The 18,090-nt window shown below is 45.9% G+C and overlaps 1 protein-coding gene across 2 annotated transcripts in view; it reads left to right on the plus strand.

Annotated features, from left to right (window-relative positions):
• LOC123766524 (rho GTPase-activating protein gacF) overlaps positions 1–18,090 on the plus strand; it is a 65,132-nt gene that overhangs the window by 42,856 nt on the left and 4,186 nt on the right. For both annotated transcript variants that reach the window (XM_045755743.2, XM_045755744.2), the window contains exon 3: positions 3,724–5,170. In XM_045755743.2, the coding sequence (XP_045611699.1) occupies positions 3,724–5,170 (1,447 nt within the window). The remainder of the gene's footprint in view (positions 1–3,723; positions 5,171–18,090) is intronic.

An 18,090-nucleotide genomic window follows, 5' to 3' on the forward strand; every position in this document is an offset into this window, starting at 1 on the left:
GGGATCGTGGTTCTAAGTGCCCGGATTCGATCCCCGGCGAAGGCGGGAACAAATAAGCACAGTTTCTTTCACCCTGATGCTCCTATTCACTTAGCAGCAAATAGGTACCTGGGAGTTACACAACTGCTACGGGCTGCTTCCTGGGGATGTGGGTGTGTGCGCGTGTGTTAGAGAGAAATATATATGTAGTAGACACATTAGAGGAAAAATAAATTGGGTAGAAAGGCGGGGTCCAAGAGCTAATAGCTCGATTCTGCAGATACAAATAGTAAATACACCCACGCAAAAACACAACTCAAAATAGCCAGCAGTTGTTGACAAAATATGTAGAGTCAAATTGATTCCACATTCAACTGGACCACAGTCAACTGAGGTAACTCATACATAGAACCTAACAAGGACCAGAATTAGAGACACATCTGATATATATTTCTAGTGTTTGCTAATAAATAATAAATTATAAATAAATATTAATTCAGGTAAAAACACATACATTCAAAATGAGTTACAAACAGAATATTGGGTGTCTAGGTAGAGCTAGTACATACTATGCCTAAAGCCACTAATATGCATAGCGTTTCGGACAAGATGTGGGGGAAAAAAACTTAGACTAAAACTTAAAACTAGTGTATTAGAGTAGTGAACCGACAGACACACGAACACAATATATAAGACAATGAGAATAATAAAAGTACCGGGAGCTGAGCAGAGAGACAAAATCCGGAATGTGACCTTCATTTGCGTGGGAACCTGTCATGTGTGTGGGAACCTGTCATGTGTGTGGGAACCTGTCAGGTGTGTGGGAACCTTTCATGTGTGTGGGAACCTTTCATGTGTGTGGGAACCTGTCAGGTGTGTGGGAACCTTTCATGTGTGTGGGAACCTTTCATGTGTGGGGGAACCTGTCATATGTGTGTGGGAATCTGTCATATGTGTGGGAAGCTTTCATGTGTGTGGGAACCTGTCATGTGTGTGAGCTTTTCATGTGCATGGGAATCTTTCATGTGTGTGGGAACGTTCTAATATGTGTGAGGACCCATATGCAGTGTAGGGGACCCCCCCTACAAAGTGTTGGGACCCCCTACAATATGTAGAGGGGTCCCTATAAAATGGAGGGACCTCCTACAAAGTGTGGGGACAACATATAATATGTAGGGACCACTATAATATGCGGAAGACCACATACAATTCGCGGGGGTCACTTAATGCGGAGGACCATCTACAGCATGTGGGGACCACTGACAATGGAATTTTAATTGACCCTCACGTCTGTGTGTGTATGCGTGTGAACCCTTGAATGTAATTGTATTTGGTGCGTGACCGCTTGAGTGTGACTGTATATGTGTATGTGATCCCATGAGTGTGAGTGTATATATGTGTGTGACCCCCTTGAGTGTGACATCGTGCGCTCAGGAATGAGAGTCGGATGTGATCAAGGTCGACAGTTGGTTGATAACCGGGTGACGCACTATACAGTTTACGTGGGTAAGTGATTGAGAGGTGACGTAACTCTCCCGTCCTGGGATACGTCGAACTGTGGAACTGTCTACTTCCGGCCATTAAAGTATTGCGCTCTGCGTGTGTTTGCAGGATCGAACTCTTATCTTTCGACCCCGCCTATCTAGTCGCTGGTTGTCCGTTGCAACGCCTCCTGCATTATTACTCGACTACATCTGTTTTTAAAACTATTAACGGAGTTTGCTTCTACAATCTGTTCATTTAGTTTATTCCATTTTCCCACTGCTCTTACGTTAAAAAAAGTTATAATATCTCAGTTATTCATCTGAGACTCAAATATACATTCATGCCCACTGCTTTATTAGTCGACGTCCCTAAATCAACAACAACAACACTGTTTCATTGATATTCATTGCGAACATCTTTTTTTTTCACTATGTCAATCACCTTTATTTTACGATTCTATCAGATCTCCTCTCTCCTTTTCTCTAGTGACATCAGGTCTGGTTCTGTGAGGTTTTCTTCATATAACATCCCTTACAATTCCGGGACGAGCCTCGTTCTAATTCTCTAAATCTTTTCTAGTTGTTTGTGTGTTTTAAAAGAAAAGGGCTCCACGATGGGGTTGCATACTCTAAGGCTGGTTTCACGTACGCGGTGTACAGCGTTCTAAAGGCATCCTTATTTAGGTTCTGGAATGATATTCTGAATTTTCCATTGCAGAGTATAGTGCTGGTGTTATCCTATTTATGTGTGTCAGCGGAGTTAGGGTTGCTGTTATGTCCACTCTCAGGTCTATTTCTCTAGTCATTAGAGGAAAGTAGTTTCCTTCGTTGTCTATCGTCCTTCCGTGTCTCATGACACCTGTTCTCCTTCACATCACCTTACTCTTGCTTGTGGTGACCTCTAACAGTCATTTCTCAGACCATTTCTGAACGTTGTCCAAGTCATCTTGGAGCATCTTGCAACCTTCACCTGTCTAAACATTTCTCATTAACTTTACATCATCTGCAATCATCGACATATAGGATTCCACTCCTGTGGTTAGATCATTATCATGAATGAGAAATAGTATGGGACCCAGCATCGATCTCCGAGGTATTCAGTTTGTTACTCTACATCAGTCCGACATTTCCACCCTCATTATGATTCTCTGATTTGTGTCTGTTAGGTACTATCTTATCCATGTCAGTGCTCTCTCAGTTACTCCTGCCTACCTCTCAGGTTTATGTAATAGTCTCTTATGTGAATGTGTCAAAGGCTTTTTGTCAGTCCAGAAAAAATCAATCTTGCCAACCTTCTTTGTCTTATCTTATTTGTGTTACTTTGTCACAGAACTCCAGTAGGTTCGTTGTGCATTATTTACCTTTTCTTAAGCTTATATATTGGCCACTTTCTAACAGTTGAGTAAAACTCTCCTCTCATTTATCTCATTACAGACCAGGGTCAGAGGATTGTCTAGGGCCTGTGCAACTTCTTTTATCATCCACGGTGAAATATTGTCTGGTCTCAGCTATATTTTCATCTAATGATGCTAGTAGTCTCGTTATTTCCTCTGCTATTATGTCAATATTTGTTAGTCTCTGGTCTACGGATACTTCATATCCTAGCACTGGGAGCTGTTCTGGCTCAGTTATAAACAAATCATGGAAACTGGCATTGAGCTCCACACAAATTTCTTTGTAATTTCTGTACAATATCTTCGCTTGCAAAATCGAGCGCTGGTGTGTGTGTGTGTGTGTGTGTGTGTATTCATCTAGTTGTATTCACCTAGTTGTGCTTTCGGGGGTTGAGCATTGCTCTTTCGGCCCGCATCTCAACTGTCAATCAACTGATACTAACTACAAACTTTTTTTTCCTCACACACGAGGGATTTGTGTGTGTGTGTGTGTGTGTGTGTGTGTGTGTGTGTGTGTGTGTGTGTGTGTGTGTGTGTGTGTGTGTGTGTGTGTGTGTGTGTTCAGTGCAACGACACAAAATTTAACTCTATATGTAGACGTAGAGGCATTGAGGGTGTGTAAGTGTTAAGTATGTGATTTGAGGTGTCATCAAGACCCAATGAGTTGTTCCCCATAACGCAACACTGCAATTTAATGCTTGTCACTGCCATGAGTATTTCAACCAGTATACGAGACTGTTATGCCCTCATTACATGTGCATTGCTACTGTGCTACAATGCTACTGTGCATTTTAGCACTATTATAACAGCTTCATAACCAATCTTAAGTCAGGAGTATGATGCTAATACAAAGTTCTCTTCAACAGAATCTCCACTGTACGAGTCCCTCATCTCCTGCTTCTCCGACCAGGAGGACGTGCTGACCCTCCCAGACACAGAGACGGAACATGAGTATCAGCAAATCCAGGTAGGCGACCTGACGCCCAAAATTGATAAGAAATCGCGGGCGGAGACATCGACATCTCCTGGGGAGAGAGGCCGGGACTCAAGCAAATCCGGAAACGACTCGACGTATGAAAAGTCCTCGAGTGAGGACCGCCACCACCAACTGCAAGAACACCAAAGCCACCACCAACAACAACAGCAAGACCACCAACAACACCACCAGCAACAGCAAGACCAGCACCAACACCAGGTGACGACAATGAACAAACTCCACACCTTGGATGTCAAGCCTGAAAGACACTACAACAAAGACGGTGAAGTCACTGAAGAGGTTAAATGCAGCTGGCAAACTAGTGGCTCAGTGAGCCCAAAGAGCGAAAGTTCTGGTTCCTCCCTTCTTCCTGCCAAAGTGACGACAGCAACAAAGAGCTCAACCCAGTCACTCTCCTCGAACGAGAGCCACAAGAGTGCTATTTACATCACCCACGGCTCGAGCTGCTCTATGGAAGACAATAGCTCTGGCATCACCGTCTCAGACACTTACCAAGAGATTAATAGACCTCCGACGGTAATCCATGTTTCAAGCAACAATAACACTTCAGTTGATCAGATCACTCCTCAAAAACCCGAGACGAATGTTAGTCGGAAAACTAGTGTTAAAAGCAATGATTTAAGCGTGTCTGCAAGCGATGACCAGCAGGTGTGTGAGCGTGTCAATCACAGCTCCTCTCCTAACTCTTCCAAGACCAACACAAAGACGAGTTTTCCGGCCAGGTGTTGCAGCGCCGATCCTACGAGCACTGCTCAAATGATCAGCCGGTCCAGGCCACCTGAAGGTATGTGTCTGCCACTTACCGTAGAACTGCCGGAGACCAAGCAGTGCCCCCGGAAAGAACAGCCTTCCCGCACCACAAGGAACAAGTCCACGCAGGCGTCGCTCAGTTCGCCGCCGCCCCACATCATAACAACCCTTGACCCACCCATCAAGCTCGCAAGACCTCCGTCCAGACCTTATAGATCATCCCATAACACTTCGACGACGCACACCGGCTCCGACGATGTCCCTCCATTAGTTGTGAACTTCGACTCGGAACACTCGGACAGCGACGACGGCGGAGGCGAAATCAACAGCGACACAGACTCCTCCTCCTCCTCCTTAACCACCATCAACGACAGAGCTACCTTTTACCTGACGGGAGATGACACCAGCTCCATATATTCGTCGGTAGCGGAGATCTACTCCGTGGTCACCACCGACCAGGACTCCCTGGTTTACGTCTACACGCCCCCACCCAGAAGCCAGACTCGCACCCGCCAGAGAGACTACTGTACCCTCAGCTACAGGTTCCCCAGCTACGTCCTCACCAGGTACAGTAAGACGCCTTCTAGTTGACCAGACCACATACTAGAAGGTGAAGGGACGACGACGTTTCGGTCCGTCCTGGACCATTCTCAAGTCGATTGAGAATGGTCCAGGACGGACTGAAACGTCGTCGTCCCTTCACCTTCTAGTTTGTGGTCTGGTCAACTTATTTAACCTCATCATGACTTCTACTGATTTTAATAATAATAATAATAATAATAATAATAATAATAATAATAATAATAATAATAATAATAATAATAATATCTCCTTGGACATACTGAGAAAAGTTGATAATCAAACTCACCATGTTAGAGGAAAGTCGAATTGGTGGGGGATACGTCAGCAATGTACATGATAATGACGAGAATTGAGAGGGTGAACAAAGAGGTGGTGTTCGAAATGAAAAATGGTAGGAGCAGAGGACACGGTTGTTGTTTTAGATGAAGCCACTCGGAACAAAGGTTCCGAGCAGCACGGGTTGTGTTGAGCCCGTGGAACACATGAGCTGGAGAGACATCAGGGAAAACTTTCTCATTAAGACTAAAGTCAGAACATCATTCAGGAACCTAAATAAGGAAGTATTTAGAACATTTTAAATTTACGTGAGACCACTGTTAGAGTATACCGCCCCATCGTGAAGCCTCATCTTAAAAGAAAAATAAGACATGAAACTAGAAAAGGTTCCGAGGTTTGAAACGAGTTCGTTCCAGGATTGCGAGGATAGGATTTTGAATAAAGACAAAAAAACAAGACCTGACGTCGCCAGTGGACAGGAGACATGATAGCAACATTAAAGTCTTAAGGAGGTTTGACAGAATGGAAAAAAATGATGTTCGAAATTAATACCAATAGAACAATCTTGAGATTATCTTGAGATGATTTCGGGGCTTTTAGTGTCCCCGCGGCCCGGTCCTCGACCAGGCCTCCACCCCCAGGAAGCAGCCCGTGACAGCTGACTAACACCCAGGCACCTATTTTACTGCTAGGTAACAGGGGCATAGGGTGAGAGAAACTCTGCCCATTGTTTCTCGCCGGTGCCCGGGATCGAACCCGAGACCACAGGATCGCAGGTCCAGCGTGCTGTCCGCTCGGCCGACCGGCTCCCAGGCAAGGGATGAGAGGCAACAAGAAGGCAGGGATGAAATCTTGAAAAACAGCTGTGTCATAGAGATGTTAGAAAGTTTTCTTTTAACGTAAGAGTAGTGGGAAAATATAAAAAATTAAATGAGCTGGTTGTAGAAGAGAACTGCCTTCAAAAATAGATATGATAGAGTAATAGGTTAGGAGTCATTGAAATATACAACCAGCAGCTAGAAAGGCGGATTCCAAGAGATTCAATTGCACAAATACAAATAGGTGAGTACACACACTAATTACAATATCTTCCAACCCTCCTCCCACCCCCCCACACACTCCAGAATATGGTCTATCTCACTTCCTCTGGTAATATAGCGTTCATTGTCTTATAATATTGGTCCTATTGTCACCAGTGGCGGCGCTGGAGCCTCGCCCACTATTTCAGCCAAGCGGAAAATGCCATCATTACTCAGATTATTGTGTACCTGATGGGCGGGTCTGAGTGAGGTAGGAAGTGCGGTCTGATGGAACCGTTGTCTTGCGCTTCCTACACTCCAATGATATTACCTTCTTCGTGTAAAGATTGCAGCGTTCACATTGGTAATGATGATAGAGAGTTAATAAACAAGAGAATGATTTCTTTTAGTAATCATAATAATTATAATAATAGTAACATAATGAGAATAAATTATAATAGTGAAAAATAATAACAGTAATAATGATGAGAGAATTAGTAGAAGCCGTGACGAGTATTCGAACCCATGCTCAGGGTACCTCCAAGCAAACGCCTTAAATGACATGGAAAATGATTTCAACCTGGGATTTAACTGAATCCTCTAGGATCTCTGAAGCTTCCACTGAAGCTGAACCAGGGTTTCAAGCGAACCACTTGCCTCTGATACCGGATAACTAGCATGCATGTGAAACCTGACGGCTCGCTTGCCTCTGATCCCTGATACATTGTTTGCATCTGATACCTGATAACTCGTTTGATTATTGTACCTGATAACTACCTGATTTGATTTGTTGTCGTCGGAGGCGGCTAGATTATTGTGCACCCCATACTCATCCTGTGAGCGGTAGCGCAAAAGCAGATAACTGATAACTACCTGTGTCATGTTATCACACATCCCGAGCACCTATTTGCCCCAGGGCGCACAACACACCAGGACTGTCCTTTGTTTTTGACACCCGCGTGCTTACCCCGAGTGGCTCAGTTAATACCGGAAGGGATTACGCACTGTATACATGCCTGGTTGAACCGCTGGTCGTTAATTACCTTCGTCCTGTCATCGTCCCTTGATATATAGCTCAGATTTCACGCTCCCTGATATGACCTCGACTCTTCAACTAACTCGTGATCATCTATGACCCTCTGTGCCCTGTTGTAGTTCTCTGTCACCCTCCGTGCCCTGCTGTAGTTCTCTATGACCCTCTGTGCCCTGTTGTAGTTCTCTATGACCCTCCGTGCCCTGCTGTAGCCCTTCATACCTAAAGCAGGTCATACTAATTTCCATCACTCCCAAACATTGGGTGGACTTACCGATATTAACTTGCTAATTACATCTAAAATTTGTTGTCCCAGAAAAAGCTCACACAAAAGTTACCAGTTTCGCGGAATATACCGACCAATTGTGAGACTATACAAGATGATGTGTAAATAATCCACTTTTATGTATCTGTATAAAAGAGACTGTCAGTACAATGTAGAATTCCTCTCCCGGACCCTGTCCCTATCCCTCCCTCTCTCTGTCTTTCTGTCTCTGTCTGTCTGTCTGTCTGTCTGTATGTCTGTCTGTCTGTCTGTCTGTCTGTCTGTCTGTCTGTCTGTCTGTCTGTCTGTCTGTCTGTCTGTCTGTCTGTCTCTCTCTCTCTCTCTCTCTCTCTCTCTCTCTCTCTCTCTCTCTCTCTCTCTCTCTCTCTCTCTCTCTCTCTCTCTCTCTCTCTCTCTCTCTCTCTCTCGCCAGGGTCATTGTTAGACCAAAACAAAATACCAGCTGGTGGGCTTAGCCCTTCCGGGAAATGAAGGATGGCTGGATAGACATATAATGACAATAATAATCACAATTTTAATACCAACAGGAAGTTCAGGAGCTGGAACCACACATATGTCGTGAAGCGGGAGGATTCTCTTGAAAAAGGGAAAGGGCTTAGGGCATGGATGTTAACTTTGTGTTTATAAACACACACACACACACACACACACACACACACACACACACACACACACACACACACACACACACACACACAATAAAATGTGTGTGTGTTACATTCCCCACACAATGGGGAACTGCCAGATACTTGGAAAGCAGCTAACGTAGTCCCGATATACAAGAAAGGGGATAGACAGGAGGCACTGAACTACAGGCCAGTGTCCCTAACCTGCATACCATGCAAGCTGATGGAGAAGATTGTGCGAAAAAAACTAGTGGAGCATCTGGAGCGAAGGAACTTTGTAACACAGCATCAACATGGGTTCAGGGATGGCAGGTCCTGCCTCACAGGGTTACTTGAATTCTACGACCAGGCAACAAAAATAAGGCAAGAAAGAGAAGGGTGGGCAGACTGCATATTTTTGGATTGTCAGAAAGCCTTTGATACAGTGCCACACAAGAGGCTAGTGCGAAAGTTGGAGATGCAGGCTGGAGTGAGAGGGAAGGTACTCCGGTGGATAGAGGAATACCTAAGCAACAGGAGACAACGAGTCTGTGTGAGGGGTGAGGTCTCAGATTGGCGAGACGTCACAAGTGGAGTCCCGCAGGGGTCAGTCCTTGGACCTATACTGTTTCTGGTATATGTAAATGATCTCCCAGAGGGTATAGATTCGTTCCTCTCAATGTTTGCCGACGATGCAAAAATTATGAGGAGGATTGAAACAGAGGATGATAGTAGGAGGCTACAAGATGACCTGGATAGACTGAGTGAATGGTCCAACAAATGGCTGTTGAAGTTCAACCCGAGTAAATGCAAAGTAATGAAACTAGGCAGTGGAAACAGGAGGCCAGGCACAGGATACAGAATAGGAGATGAAGTACTTAATGAAACAGACAGAGAGAAAGATCTAGGAGTTGATATCACACCAAACCTGTCTCCTGAAGCCCACATAAAGAGAATAACGTCTGCGGCATATGCGAGGCTGGCTAACATCAGAACGGCGTTCAGGAACCTGTGTAAGGAATCATTCAGAATCTTGTACACCACATATGTAAGACCAATCCTGGAGTATGCGGCCCCAGCATGGAACCCGTACCTTGTCAAGCACAAGACGAAGCTGGAAAAAGTCCAAAGGTATGCTACTAGACTAGTCCCAGAACTAAGAGGCATGAGTTATGAGGAAAGGCTGCGGGAAATGCACCTCACGACACTGGAAGACAGAAGAGTAAGGGGGACATGATCACAACCTACAAAATCCTCAGGGGAATCGACCGGGTAAACAAGGACGAACTTTTCAACACTGGTGGGACGCGAACAAGGGGACACAGGTGGAAGCTGAGTACCCAAATGAGCCACAGAGACGTTAGAAAGAACTTTTTCAGTGTCAGAGTAGTTAGCAAATGGAATGCATTAGGAAGTGATGTGGTGGAGGCTGACTCCATTCACAGTTTCAAATGTAGATATGATAGAGCCCAATAGGCTCAGGAATCTGTACACCAGTTGATTGACGGTTGAGAGGCGGGACCAAAGAGCCAGAGCTCAACCCCCGCAAGCACAATTAGGTGAGTACACACACACACACACACACACACACACGTACACAACGGGTTGAAGCAGACAGTCGTGGACGACCAGCCACGACCGTTATGTAATCTATATGTTCATTATATCAATGTCAACCTGATGTGTTCTCCTGTGTCTTTATGGGCAGCCTGGTCCACCTTGGTGAAGGCTCTTTGGTCGGCGTGTTTGTGTCTTCACCTACTTGTGCCTGCAGCATCGAGCTCTTAGCTCTTGGACCCCGGCTTTCCAACCGTCAGTTGTTTAATATACTGACTCGCGACTTATTTTCCTCTATCATATTTTCTACATTTATTTATATCTAAAACACACATACATACGTCCCCAGGCTGCGGTCCGTAGGAGCTGTCTAACTCCCAGGTACCTATTTACTGCTAGGTAACAGGGGCGTTAGGGTGAAAGAAACTATCTTTCGAAAGCGCTATCCACCAGGCTACGAGGCCCCCTAGAGCCTCGTGTGTGTGTGTGGAAGGGATTCGTTCATGTGTGTGTGCGAGTCTGTCAAATAATTTGTGTTTTTCAGTGTTTTTTTCAGTGGTGGGAGGAGATGAGGGGAGACTAGTTGTTACGTGTTAATATTCAAGGCCCTCTCTGCCACTTGATTAAACACCCACTCACCAGTCCACCCACCTCCCGCCCACCACCCCACCTTCCCTCTACCCACCACCCACCCATCACCCACCCTCCACCCACCGTGGGATAATCCCAACACTTAAGGGTATGTAACTTAACCTTTAATGCTTTTTACATGCTTGTCTTGTCGCTTTTTTCTTGGACTCTTAATCCATGTCTTTGCCTCTTCTGTTTATCTTCTTCCCTCTCTTCCTTTGCCTTGCTTGTCCTCCTTCCATTTTCCTCTTTCTCCTATTCCTCCTCCTCCTTCTTCCACTACATTATCCCTCTTTAGTCCCCCCCCTATTAAGAGGTAAGACCCTCAGCCACCCACAACAGCATGTAAAACTTACCAAACACTTAGACGGAAGCGCTTAAAACCCAGACGGCAGGTAGTCACTTCTTGTTACTAAAGCCACAAATGCCAAGGATACTATGAGCAGGATGCGAACACCGCCTCCATGCTAATGACTGCGATGTTGCAAGCACACCCGGTTAAGCTTTAGTTTCCGTTATGATGCCTCTTTTCCTACTCGGAGCGGAAACTTGAGGAGGGGGATTGAGGGCTGATAACGAACGATATTTCCCCCCACTTGGAGCGAAAGCTATTGTAGGATTGAGGGCCGATAGCGAACGCTGCAGTATTTGGCCGCCAAACACGGTAAATCAACAACGCATGACTATAGGGCGATTAGCGCCCCTTCGGGTGTTTCTCCTGCTGCAGGGGTATAGTGGAGCGTGACGGCAAGCTATGGGCGCTGAGGGGGAAATATGCAGATAGATATCGGCAGCAAGACAGATAGATACAGGTAGACAGACACATATAAGGTGCAAGACAGAGCGATATACTGATTCAGGCAGACAAGCAGATACATATAGTAAGCAAGGCGTACAGATTCAGACAGGGAGGTAGACAGATACATTCAGACAGTAGACAGACGAACTTCCAGGCATACAGGATGAGACAGACGCGACTTGAAGGGTATAGAGGAAGTGGATGTTGAGAGAGCAATTCAGGACTGCAAACTCCGAGTTCGCTCCTCGAGAGTGCCACGCTTCCTGGCCTATATCTTGCTTTAGATAAGAAGCTTTTGGCACGGCAGATTCATTATATTTTATTAACGGCCGAGATGGTGGAACTTGTCCCTGGGAGCACAAAGGTAGTTTTGAAGAGAAAGCTATAAGGCAGTACGACAATATAACTCTTTCTCAAGCACTCTATAAGTGCTTTCAAAAGAAAGCAACCATGCCAGGAAGCCTATTTAGCACTGGGAGATCAAACAACTGCATTGTAAAACATTTTCATTAATAAACGAATAATATATGAATTCTTCACAGTCAGTGGTGCTTTGGGCGTTTAAATTTTCGGAACACGACCTCCAACTCCTGGGTCCCGCCTCTGAACCATTAATCGACTGGTATGATGCATCATTAACCCCCCAAGCATTTTGCAATGTTTACATTTGAATCCATGTATGTGGCTTGCCTTCACCACTTCCTGAAAGCGTGAACTTCAGCTACTCACTACCGTCAGACTGGAGAAGTTTCTTCTAATGCCTCTTGGCCTCATTTGGGTACTCAACTTCCTGGTTCCACGCCATCTAGACAGTTTGTGTTTGCCGTCCTTGTCAATACCGTTAACTACCATGTATGGCGTGAATAATGAGGAGTTGTGACGTTTAGCTTTCTCCAGGGACGTGAGGAATTAGTTTTTCCAGTGTTTTGATATTAAGTTTTCAACAGGGTTGTGATGTCTGTCCAGGGTTGTGATGTCTATCTAGGGTTGTAGTGTTTCTCCTACGTTGTGATATCTAACTAGGGTTGTGATGTCTCTCCAGGGTTGTGAGGTATAGTTCTCTCCAGGGTGTTGAAGTTTTGGTTCTCTTCAGGGTTGTGAGGTTTACGGTTGTGAGGTTACGTTTTCCCAAGATTGTGAGGTTTAGTTCACTTGGGCTATCTTCATGGCTCGACTACTGTAGTTCAGAGGCTCAGTATCAAATATCTCGATTTTCTGAACGTATCCCACACCCTTGCCTATCTCTGTCTATGGGGAGGCAGTAGATCTGGAGAGACGCCTGGCAGCTGTGGTGTCTGGTGCTTTCTCTCTTCCCGAGGATCTAATGCTCTGTCATTCTTGCTCGTTGAAGCTATGAATCGAGGTGGCTTCAACACCTTCTGCTTCAGCAACTTTCCATCTGTTTACCACCTGCGGCATGTCACCTACCGGCCCCCCTTCTCTTTTTCTGACTCGCAGGAGTCTTCCTCTCTCTTGCCACAAGCTTCCCATCTCTACTTCTTGATTATGTTACTTTTCATTGTTAGGAAGGAATTCCAGGTGGCGATTGATTAAGATTAAGCCACCCAAGAGGTGGCACGGGTATGAATAGCCCGTAATCCAGGTGGCCTTTATCTGGCCCAGCATGCAGTTTGTTCAGGTTCTTCTAAAGCATCTTGTACTCGAGTGTACAATGACACTCACGTATCAGAAGCAGTTGGGATCCTTGCACCGAGTCCTGTGGAACTCCTCTGGCCACTTCCCTCCGCCCGGACATTTTCCGCCCTTTCAGATTTATTATCTGTTTCCTGTCTGACTGGTACTCTTACACCCAGTAAGAGTACTCAGTAAGAGTACTGGTACTCTTACTCACGCCAGAACCTTCCGAGAGATTTGTACCTATTTTATCCATTTTGTGCCTCTGTACTCACCTAATTGTGATTGCAGGGGTTGAGCTCTGGCTCTTTGGTCCCGCTTCTCAACTGTCAATCAACTGATGTACAGATTCCTGAGACTACTGGGCTCTATCATATCTACATGTGAAACTGTGTATGGAGTCTCCACCACATCACTGCCTAATGCATTCCATCTGTTAACTGCTCTGACACTGAAAAAGTTCTTTCGAACGTCCCTGTGTGTGAGTTCACCTAGTTGTGTTTCATCTAGTTGTGTTTGCAGGGGTTGAGCTTTGCTCTTTCGGCCCGCCTCTCAACTATCAATCAACTGTTTACTAACTACTTTTTTTCCACACCACACACACACACACACCCCAGGAAGCAGCCCATGACAGCTGACTAACTCCCAGGTACCTATTTACTGCTAGGTAACAGGGGCATTTAGGGTGAAAGAAACTTTGCCCATTTGTTTCTGTCTGGTACGGGAATCGAACCCTCGCCACAGAATTACGAGTCCTGCGCGTTATCCACCAGGCTACCAGGCCCCCAGGTGTGTGTGTGTGTGTGTGTGTGTGTGTGTGTGTGTGTGTGTGTGTGTGTGTGTGTGTGTGTGTGTGTGTGTGTGTGTGCGTGTGTGTGTGTGTGTGTATGTGTGTGTGTGTGTGTGTGTATGTGTGTGTGTGTGTGTGTGGGTTCCCACAATGGTCGAGGACACGCGGCTCAAGATTAAGGTCTGGAGGTCAAGGAAAAGTGGGTGGAGTCTCGCGCTCCGACATTCATCCTTTCGTTCACGTCCACATGTGATACGCATATGCACATGTGTGCACACCTGGCTCCTGCTTCATGCGCACATGTGTGTGTGCTCAAGTGTCAGAACAGAGCAACACATGCACACATACGGATACGGATACTATTCCGTCACATACACACATAATGCAGGTATGATAGGGAGACAGATCAAGAGTCATTGCATTAGACAACCAACGGCTAGAAAAGCGGAGTCCAAGAGCAACAGCTCGATCCTGCAAGCACAGATAGGTGAGTACGAATAGGTGAGTCCACAGGTGGATCCCTCGAGGCGATTAGCGGGCCGCCAAAAATTATTCGCGACTGTGATACGCACAAGAGGCGGTGATAATTGCTGGCTGGAGCAGCTACTGGAAAACCCCCTCGCCGCACTCAGTCGACTGTCTCAGTCATTGCTGCATTGGTGAACTGTCTCACACCCCCGTCCGCCATCACTACAGTCCGTCACTGTATCCTCCTTCCGTCACTGTATTCTCCTTCTGTTACTGTATCCTCCTTTCGTCATTGTATTCTCCTTCCGTGACTGTATTCTACGTCCTTCACTGAATCCTCCGTCCATCACTTTATCATCCATCACTGTATCCTCTGTCCGTCATTTTATCCTCCATCAGTTTTTGGCCTTGATGGATTTGTATGACAAAATTCGAAAGAACGGGTTGAATTGTCAGGCCACTAAGGAAGTAATTTTAAATTTCACTACAACACAGCCCAGCTATAAACGCTCGCGGCTGTAACAAGCAATAATATCACATAAGAACCACCTGCTCCTGGTCTCCGTGGTGTAGTGGTAAGACACTCGCCTGGCATTCCGCGAGCGCTATGTCATGGGTTCGTATCCTGGCCGGGGAGGATTTACTGGGCGCAATTCCTTAACTGTAGCCTCTGTTTAACGCAACAGTAAAATGTGTACTTGGATGAAAAAACGATTCTTCGCGGCAGGGGATCGTATTCCAGGGACCATAGGATTAAGGACTTGCCCGAAACGCTACGTGTACTAGTGGCTGTACAAGAATGTAACAACTCTTGTATATATCTCAAAAAAAAAAAAAAAAAAAAAAAAAAAAAAAAAAAAAAAGAGCTGCTTCGTATGGGTCAATAGGTATTTTACCATTTTCTTAATTCTTATATTCTTATTTAAAACTAAAATGTGTGTGGCCACTGTTCTGCCCTGAGGGGGTTTGGGATTTTAGGACGTCAACCTCCAAAAGAGAGCTCCAGAGCTCTCTTTTGGAGGTTGACGTACCAAAACCGTCATATATATAGGTTATAGTACCAAACCATTATTTACGTACAGGCGGACAACGTCCCCAACCACTGCCTGACGGAACAAACAACCGACCTCGGCAGCCACACTCCCGCTACCATTGGTCGAGCAGCAATGGACACTGGAGTGCTTGTAATTTCCCTAGGAGATCACCCTGTATGCCTCTTGATCTTGGAGAGGGGTCCAGCATCACATATTTAGGGGTGCAGCTCCAACAGTATCCTGAGATTACTCACTGACGTTTACTCAATTATTTAATATATACATCTTTCCTCTGACCTCTCAATCAGGTCCGGAATGCAGAATAACTCTCACTGGGGTAGACTCGTTCCACCCAGGCTACATGGGGTCATAACACCACCCAGTATATTTGCTTAGCTCTTTCAAATTAACCGAGAGAATAATTAACTGCATATACCATACATATAAATAAGTTTTTTTTTCTGGGTGAAAGTTTGTCACATAGTGTCGCCAGAGTGAACTTTGTCTGTCATGTCTCCGAATGTCAAACGACTTTATCTATTTACTTGAAACTTTGGCATTTAATTAGTGGAACCTTGCGCTGTGTAACCTATTGGTTCTGGTCAGTATCGGTCAGAATGCCAAGGTCAAGGGGCTATACAAGGTCACCGTAACATAGCGAGCTATGTACAGGTTTTTTTTCCATGTCTTTCTGTTTGTCAATCCACGCCTCTAAATATCAAACTCTTTGCATTATTCCAGGGGAAACTTTGGCGTTGTATTCACGAAGGCTTACACTGGAAGATCCATTATCTCTGGTCAAATGCCAAGGTCGCAAGATCTGACAAGGTCAAGTTGAGAGAGGCGGTCCGCGGCTGCTTGCTTGCCAGCCGGCGGGTCTCACAACTGCACCTCAGAGAGGACAACCTCCTCTCATATTGCAATGTTGACATTATCTACCACAGCGTAAAAAATCTAATGGTTTAGGGAACTTAAGAGCACCGTAAGGTTTACGTGCCTTGGGACTAATGAACATCGGCTTCCTTAGAATTGGTGGGCTATTCATATTGCATTCATATTTGCTGGTCATATCATGAGAGTTGGGCACCATGGGGCATCGTGAGGCACCATAGGGCATCGTGAGGCACCGTAGGGCATCGTGGGGCATAGTGGGGCACTGTAGGGCTTCGTGGGGTATCGTGAGGAACCGCGGGGCACAACGGGAGACAGAGTACCGCCGGAGGGCAGCCTGTGATGTGCATCATATTCACACGCACTCTTCATAACCGCACACTCACGCTCCCTACACACTCCCGCTCCCTACACACTCACGCTCCTTACACACACACACGCTCCCTACACACTCACACGCCTACACACTCACACTCCCCTACACACTCACGCTCCCTACACACTCACGCTCCCTACACACTCACGCTCCCTACACACTCACGCTCCCTACACACTCACGCTCCCTACACACTCACGCTCCCTACACACTCACTCTCCCTACACACTCACGCTCCCTACACACTCACACACCCCTACACACTCACGCTCCCTACACACTCACGCTTCCTACACACTCACGCTCCCTACACACTCACGCTCCCTACACACTCACGCTTCCTACACACTCACACTCCCTACACACTCACGCTTCCTACACACTCACGCTCCCTACACACTCACGCTCCCTACACACTCACGCTCCCTACACACTCACGCTCCCTACACACTCACGCTCCCTACACACTCACGCTCCCTACACACTCACGCTCCCTACACACTCACGCTCCCTACACACTCACGCTCCCTACACCCTCACGCTCCCTACACACTCACGCTTCCTACACACTCACACTCCCTACACACTCACGCTCCCTACACCCTCACGCTCCCTACACACTCACGCTCCCTACACACTCACGCTCCTTACACACTCACGCTTCTTAAGAGGTGTGCAGGAGGAGGGAGGAGGGGAGGACTAAGAGAAAACGAGATATAGAGAGGAAGTGGAGAAGAAAGACGAAAGGCCCAGGCAATGCCGGGAACCTCTTAGTGTATATTACATAAATGTGAAGTGCCTGACTATTCGAGGTTGGATGCACGACACTTGGCCTAGCTTCACCCATTTTTTTCATAAATTGCTGTTGGTTATGTGCCCAACATGGGCGGGTCACGTTTGGTGTCAAAAGAAAGTGACATTGTGCTAACATAACCCCCTCACAAAAATCTCGCAATACTGAATGACTCGATTCTGATTTATAATCAATATTTATTGATTTTTGCAATATCAGAAACTATATGTACTGATAACATTATAATTATATAACAAATCTAATCACAATACCTTTTAAACCCCCGAAAATCTTAGATAATATATTTTCCCTAAGACTCTACTGATTGCTTATTGAACAACGTGTAAAATGTTCTTATGGTGTTATTTGTGATATTGTAGAAGAGAAAGGGGAGAGAGAGGTGGATAAGGAGGAAGAGGGAGAAGGAGAGAAGAGAATGGGAGGAAAGGCGAAAGAAAAGTAGGTAGGGGAAATGAGGAGGAGGGGGGCTTGGGGATAGGAAATGTGGGGAGGGAGAGACAGACCCGGACACCGCCGGGCACCTCTTCTTGTTATAATTGATTTATTTGTGTGTGTGTGTGTGTGTGTGTGTGTGTGTGTGTGTGTGTGTGTGTGTGTGTGTGTGTGTGTGTGTGTGTGTGTGTGTGTGTGTGTGTGTGTGCACCGGTGACACAGGTAACACCTGTGGCACAAGTGACACTACTAACACTTG

This window comes from Procambarus clarkii, chromosome 62 (assembly GCF_040958095.1).
Source record: "Procambarus clarkii isolate CNS0578487 chromosome 62, FALCON_Pclarkii_2.0, whole genome shotgun sequence".
Taxonomy (NCBI): Eukaryota; Metazoa; Arthropoda; class Malacostraca; order Decapoda; family Cambaridae; genus Procambarus; species Procambarus clarkii.